The sequence below is a fragment of the Phalangium opilio genome, unplaced genomic scaffold (assembly GCF_054372755.1).
Source record: "Phalangium opilio isolate 3A_F unplaced genomic scaffold, DU_Popi_V2 ptg000082l_1, whole genome shotgun sequence".
Lineage (NCBI taxonomy): Eukaryota > Metazoa > Arthropoda > Arachnida > Opiliones > Phalangiidae > Phalangium > Phalangium opilio.
This window is the reverse complement of record NW_028324189.1, coordinates 20,415,764-20,423,311: the sequence shown is the minus strand read 5'-3', so window position 1 is coordinate 20,423,311 and position 7,548 is coordinate 20,415,764. Positions and strand designations below refer to the sequence as shown.

At 40.0% G+C, this 7,548-nt stretch overlaps 1 protein-coding gene across 1 annotated transcript; it reads right to left on the bottom strand.

Moving 5' to 3' along the window:
• Nucleotides 1-1,433: 1,433 nt before the first annotated feature.
• Nucleotides 1,434-3,113, bottom strand: LOC149653740 (uncharacterized). The gene has a single exon (XM_089847042.1). The coding sequence runs from the start codon at nt 3,111-3,113 to the stop codon at nt 1,434-1,436; it is 1,680 nt and encodes a 559-aa protein (XP_089703168.1).
• Between the last annotated feature and the right edge of the window lie 4,435 nt (nt 3,114-7,548).

Sequence of the window (7,548 nt, the reverse complement as noted above, 5' to 3'; positions counted from 1 at the left end):
TTTCTGATGAGGCGACATTTCACAGGGATGGTACGGTAAACCGACATAACTTACATTACTGGACCCAACGAAATCCATACTGGTTACGGCAACATTACCATCAAATTCGATGGAAGATAAATGTTTGGTGTGGCATTCTGGGGAACAGAATCATCGGACCTTTCTTCTTCGAGGACAACATTACTGGTGACAGGTATTTGCACTTCCTGCGCCACGAGTTTAGTGAAGCGATAGACGCATTACCATTACCAGTGATATGCGGGACCTGTGGTTCCAGCAGGATGGTGCGCCACCACATTGGGCGGTCAATGTTCGCCAATGGCTAACTGAGCACTTTCCAAACCGTTGGATCGGTAGAGTTGGACCAATTCCGTGGCCAGCAAGATCCCCTGACCTAACCCCACTTGATTTCTTCTTATGGGGATATGTTAAGGGGAAGGTGTTTGCAACAGAACCTTTAAATGTAGACGACTTGACGGCCAGAATTCAATGCGCAATTGAACGAATCACTCCTCAAATGCTAGAAAACGTAATACAAGGCATGGAAATCGTCTTGAAGAGTGCCTACACCACGACGGTAGGCACATCGAACATTTACGCTGATGGGTTTACCAAACAGCCCTTCAATTTGTAGTGTGATGCCTTAGTTCCTAAGCTTAATCGTAGGTCTTTAACGTTTCAAAGTGCGTATCATTAAACGATATTCACTATGATACTTATTGCACGTTCTCATTTGCATACAATGACACATGTCACACCCTGTATACGAGCTCGAAAATGTACTGCAGTGAAGTAGTCCGTCAGGGGTTTTGGGGGTTTTCCACAAAGGTAGGTGTTGCTCTGATCTCTTCCACACTCTATATCAATCAGCGTCTAGCTCCTCCACTCCTATAATAACGTCTCTACCGCCTACCACCGCGGGACAGACGATTCCTTCAGCTGCATTACCTCCACAACCGCAGTTTAAACATATTAATCAACCGAAACCTGCGCAAGCTTGCACCCAGACATACCCTATACCTAGACATCAGAATGCTCCAGCAAGAAGAAGGACGGCGAACCCGGACGCGCAGATAGACGAATTAGTTAATTTAATGGCCCGTTGTTTTTCGGCTGCCGAGAATAGGGCTACTATTGACAGGCCTAATCGTCCTCGTCTTTTACCTACAATTCCATTTAAGTTCTCTGGGGAGAGAGTATGCAGCCAGTATGGGCTACAAAGATGGCGGCCACTGTTAAGGCGGGGGAGCCTAGTTTTTACGTTTTCTCTCTTTTTTTGTAAGCTTAAAGGTAGGAATAAATTTATAAAGACCATAATATAAAGTGAGAAATATTTATTTCACAAGAACAATGAAGACTAATTTATGTTAATAAAAATGTCTGCAGACAAAGCCCCAGTCAATTAAAATATATAAAATTTTACAAATTTAAAATTATTTAATGTAACCATAAGGTGCTGTAGTATAATCGGGGAAAACGCGAACTTTATCTACGACCACCTGATATGTTTTGGTCTGTTCTATCGTAATTAAAGTATGATTGGGTAGGCGACGTATTTGAGGTCCAATGGGTACCTGCACAGAGTTTATTTCAGGTTTCCCCTGGTTGTTCACTCCCAATAATTTTTTCATGATATCAAAATTAACATAATTTTCTGTAGATGTGTTTAAGTAGAATCCTTTAACTTTAATAATGTTTGTAATTTTATCAGTTGCGGGATCGTAGATGTTCATGGAATAGTTTTTAGCCCCAGCACTTCTGAACTCACAAATATATGCGACTTTTCCGTAAGGTTCTAGTTCATTTTTTAATTCCCCAAGGTAATCCCCTGTCGGGAGTATTGGGACGCCATCTGGTGAGAGGTAGATAAGGCTGTCAGTATCCATATAAATACAGAGGTCACCTACCATCTCAAGATGTTTTAAAAGATGAAGTCGCGCCATAGTTGTTGTATAACACGCTATTACCACATTTGTATGCTTATGCGCTATCTCATTCTCGGCAATGTCTTCTGATTTAACTAAGATGGTGTTGTCATTTAAAGTCATGAGACTTTTTACTTCTTTATCGGGGTTGAGGATCAATTCGTATAGAGTCTTGGCGTCTTTTATGATGTCTGTTGAGGCGTGTCTGGTTTTCTGTCCAAATTTCCCCCAAAAAGAGTTAAGCATAAGCTTACTGAGGCATCTTAACCCCTCGTTCTTTTCAATTTTATCTATATTTAGATCTATCCCCTCAACTTCTTTGTAGTTCCTGACATAGTTTTCTTTGTCCTCCTGGGTGATACAATCGGCAGGGAAACCGCTAGCCAGAGTTTTGTACTCTAAAAAGGCGTTTACGTAGTCTTTAAAAAGACCGCCTTGTTTAGTCTCTGTGTTGTATTGCGCTATTTTGTAGGACCAGGCTTCGTACATGCGCGTGATTTTGTATCCTCGCTCTACGGCGTATCTCAACTCGTCGGTAACCCAGGTACCCCGCAGCTCCCTCTGATCAGGTGTGTGTGAACAGTCACCTTGAAATTGAGTTTTACAACAGGTGTAACATAGGGGAAAGGTGAGCTTACCATTTATCCGAGCGGGTAAAACCGGATGTATGAGATTTTGAGCCGGTAGTATGTCGCATTTGAGAAGGCCATCAAAAGAAAATATGTCAGGAAAATTATCTAAAATAATTTGTGGATGTCCAATAGGAATTTTACCCGTTTTGTTCACGAAAGGATATAAACTGGTGAAATCAACGTAGTGCATTTTTTCTGTACCAGCTGTTTTATGATATAGTTTGTTAGCGCTACAACGACCTCCAAAGAAAGCATCACGTGGGTTTAATCTTTTGGCTGTTTTAATACGAATGTCGTTGCGTTTTAAAAAATCATTTATTTGGGTGTTATTTGTTTTGTCCTGTAGCCACTCGCATTCCCATTTGACATTCACTTTGTAGTGGAGGGCTTCTAGTTTACAAATTTTTTTCTCGGTTTTTGTGTACCTCGTATTTAATGTTTGAGTGGGGTCGCCATGTAAAATCATGTTCCTATTTATAGGGAAGTGAACTTTACAGCCATGATAGTAGCATCCCATGTACTCGAACACTTCTTTGTTTTGTGGGGCAATAACCATCTACCTTTAGGGTTTGGATTTTAACCTCCCCACCTCTAAAAGAGGATTGAATAAGAATGTTTCTCTCGTGAGACGTCCATTCTAGCCATTCAATAGCGCCGAAAGCTTGATTTTCGCCAAGTCTGTAGTAGTTTGATGGGATGATGCTAATGGTGTTGGATTTGAGATAATTTTTACGTTAGACATAGGAACAAACGCCTGGGAGGGTAACTGAGCCGCAATTAAATGGGTCTACGCTAGTAACTTTAAGTAGGAGCGACCGAAAAGTTAGGCACCCTAAAAATAAGAGTAAAGTGTCGTTCTCGCAATAATAATACAGTTCGTTTAAAAAATTAAAGCCTTTACCCTTACTGACTTCTGAAGGGTGCCATTTTAAGAAAGTGTCCAAGTTTTTCCTGGTGAAATACTGACACCCGTAAGCTTCTGTCGGTGGTAGAGTGTCCTCCAATACGTAGTTAGTCTCCTCTTGTCTATCTATATCGAATTCGTGATCCACTACGTTGAAAAAGAAATGAGGAAAATACCCTTTAGCGACATTAGGGAGGCCGAAAGTAGCGGGAAACTTAGCTAAGGCGACTGGGATGAAGTTGTACGAGTCAAGGAATAATATATTTTATAGTTTCATTTCTAAAATCCGAGTTCCGTTAATTTTCAATGATTCTGGTACAAATTTCTCGTCACGATTATTTCTCTAATTAATAGTTGGTTGTCATAGTTACTACCAAAATGAGACACCACGATGACTTTCTTCACGTCGAATAAGAGGACTAAGTAGTCGAGGAAGGCAGCTATGGGTTTGCCACCTGTGAAGCGTTGTTTGCGAGGCCCAAATTGATTACATTTAATACAATTAAAATCGAGGGACGTTTCGTCAATGCAGTCTCCGCAAACAGAGATGCTCACGCATAAGATGGCTTGATGCTCGTACGCTCCCAACTTGTCCGTACATCTTTTCGTTTGTATACATTCAATGACGAAGAAAACATACATGAGTTCTGGTAAATTGAGGCGTGGTTTTTTAGCAGGGTTAACATTGATTGTTTTGTCTTTGATCACTTGAATGTAGCATAAATGATCGCTGGGTTGATGCTTCCCACATATATGACAGAACATCTCCCCACAACTATGTCTAGTAGTACGTTTTCCGAAATCAATTGTTTTAAAGCAGCTTTTGCAATGGTAAAGCCGCTCGCAAAGGGCTTTTTTGTTACCAACTGGAACCAAATGGCTGTTATAACAATCGTCACCCCAGAATTTTCGTAGGCAGGAGTCGCATGTTTTTTCACGTCCATGACAAACAGTCGGACGCATATATTTAAAGCAAAAATCATTGCATTTATGAGATTGAACACGCCAGTAAGGTGTGAGGCACTTCTCGCAAAAGTGTTCGTGACTAAACAATGGTTTTAAATTTGTTATGACATTATAATGATTACTCTCGTTAAGCAGGAAGAGACGTGGTGGGGTATCTGTAGGGTCGTTTTCGCCTAAAATTAAAATGGGTACTCTGTTTTCGAATTTATAGACGAATATAGAATAGGAGGATAAGTAAGCTTTAAATTTCTGGAACGAAGCGGGGGTACCGCATTCGGATACAGAAACTCCGGCCTTTTGACAAAGATCTAAAGCCTCTGTTTTTTTGGATTGTGTATCGGGGTCCTGCTCGTGATATGGTTATATCTGTGTTGTTTTTATTGTTCATGTGGACACGATGAGCGACAGCCACACAAAGGCTACGCGCTAAACAGAGATTATCAGTGTTAGGTATTCGTCGAATCCCCCTTCGATCCTTTGAAAAAATACTGAAGGGCTTGAGTTGTCGACGATTAGAACGTCCATACCCTTCTGGTATTCTGACTATACTAAATATCATTTTTATAGGTCCTTGAAAAAAATGTTCGATCTCATCATCATAAAGTAACTCGGCTAGTTGATCAAAGAGAATAGAAGGGTCTACTTGATCGAGTCTTTTAAAGGATAATTCAAGTTCCGAACGACAGTTTATACCCAGACTTCGTATAGTTATTTGCACGCAATCTGTTGCTCTATATTCGCTTAACACGTGTTCCGTAATGGTACATATACTATCCACAGGATCATCAGTTATATTTAGAGTTATTTCCCTCCCATACATATTAAAATGTTCAAAAAATCTCTCGCTCTGCTCTAGAATTTCGCAAGAGGGTACATCTTCTATAGGTGAAGGGGGACACCCCCCTCCCCATTGATCATAAACATTCGCCTCCGCCTCCTCCGATTCTACGATGGAGCTCTTTTCGCTGGGGGCGTTATCGGAAAAGTTCAGAGACATATATTCAAAAGGGTCGTTCTCCGTCTCGTCTTGTTGACACGCGTTATCTAGAATCTCCCCCATCTCCCAGCCAGTTTGTGAATTATCGAAACGCGTCTTAAAAATTCTTCTTCACGGTTATCCTGTTCCATTTCTTGCTTCCGTCTTTTCACGCGGTCTAAGTAAGAAATTTTTAAAGGGGTAGGAATTAAATTATATAAATGTTCCAATTCGTCATGTGTTTGACACGTTTCAGGTGTACGAGGAACGTTCTTCATATAGTCTATTAGATCGAGGAACGTTTGAATAATATTTAAGCCGCCATTTATGATAAAACCGGGTAATGTTGAAGGTATATTAGCAGGATCTAAGTGTAAATAGGAGCATAGAAAATAATAGAACTTGTATATTTCGACTATGTTCCAAGGCTTATTTACGGCCATTTCGTCAAGTGTCCAGCGAAGTGCTTCAGCGTCCATGTTGAAGTTTTGACGATTGATGTTCGACTGTGAAGTACTGTTATTTTCTCACGTTCTTTATACTAGATTCATACCCCCCTTCTCTTCCTCCTCTCAAGGGGGGTCAAGGACAGTTGATTTTTCGAAATTATTGACTAACAATACAAGGTACTAGCAAAGGCATTCGCAGCTGATTTCCGACATGTTTAAACACGTCTAACATTGTTTGACAGTGAACAATAGGTGATATAAGATAGACGTACGATGGCTTGACAGGGTGTCAAATAGTCGTATAACAAAACAACGAATTTGCAATAGATTTTATAATTCAACAAAAGGAATAATTATAACAAAAGAGTTGGTGCGACATTCCACGAGGTGGCGACTTCTTCAACAATGACATTGAGAAAATGTTAGGAAAGAATTTCTTCAATCAATCAAATAGTGACAGTTCTATTTAAGGAATGTTGAGAATAGTAGATAAATAGGTCAAGTTTACTATTGTGTAATTTATTTACTCCTCAACTGTCAGGTACACAAAGCTTGTCAGGAATTCGTCGGATCTTGGAGATTTAAAAAAAAACTGTTTATTGTGATATTTATCTTATTGGTCTTGAGAGTGCTGGAATTCCTTAATCCCTGGTTTGAAAAACGTACCTAAAAATACGCTTATAATCGAAGAAGGGGAGAGGGTTCTTCAACAATGACCTAAGGTCTTTGAAGATGTTAGGAAAATATTTCGTCAATCAAATATTGACAGGTCGAGCTAAGGAATGTGGGTAATAATAGATAAATAGGTCAAGTTTACTATAAGTGTTATTTACTTACTCGTCAGCTGTTATGGAGGCAAGTACACAAAGGTTGTCAAGAATTCGTCGGATCTTGGAGGTTAACCCTCAAAAACTACTTATTGTATTCTTTATATTACTGATTTTGGGAATGTTAGAATTTCTTAATCTATGGTTTCAGAACTTTGACATAAAAATACGCCTACAATCTAACAACGGAACAGTCAAGGACAATAGATATTTCGCGATAGCTACGTAGGAAATTTAGTATAAAAACCGTGGAACACGACAGAGGAGTGTATCATAATTCGAGAAGACCTTAAACGTGCAACATGGAAAATCAAGAAGCTGTTAAGAGGAAGATTGGCGTAACTAACGAACGAAAAATCAACGGTAGATTCCACATTTCTAGAGAGTTGTTCCTGACAACGGGATTCGTGAACGGCACCATTGACCCCGAGATTCACTTATGTACGAAGCAGTCGGTAGAGGGTTTCGCCATTTCATCAAGTACCTGGGAGAAGTTGATACCCAGACTACCCGTATTAGCAGGCTGGACGGCGGGCCACGAAACCAGTAACTTTGAAATCGTTTTGAACGATAACGCAAATGAAAAAACAACTGTTGTGGCGTATCATAATACGTGTCACATTAATGATTTACTAAATGATGATTCCATTGTTTTGGACAGTCTGGAAACGGCTACTTTGAATCGAGTTTCGAACGCCGTTAAGGAGCATCTTATTAAGTTAAGCAACCATGAAATTGTATTCACGCACATGGCTGATATTATTATAGGATTTTATAATGATATTTATGATAATTTATATGGCGATCACGATCGCATACCGTGTTTAGATGGTCAACCCGAAAAGGTCGACGCAGTGGTGGGGTACTTC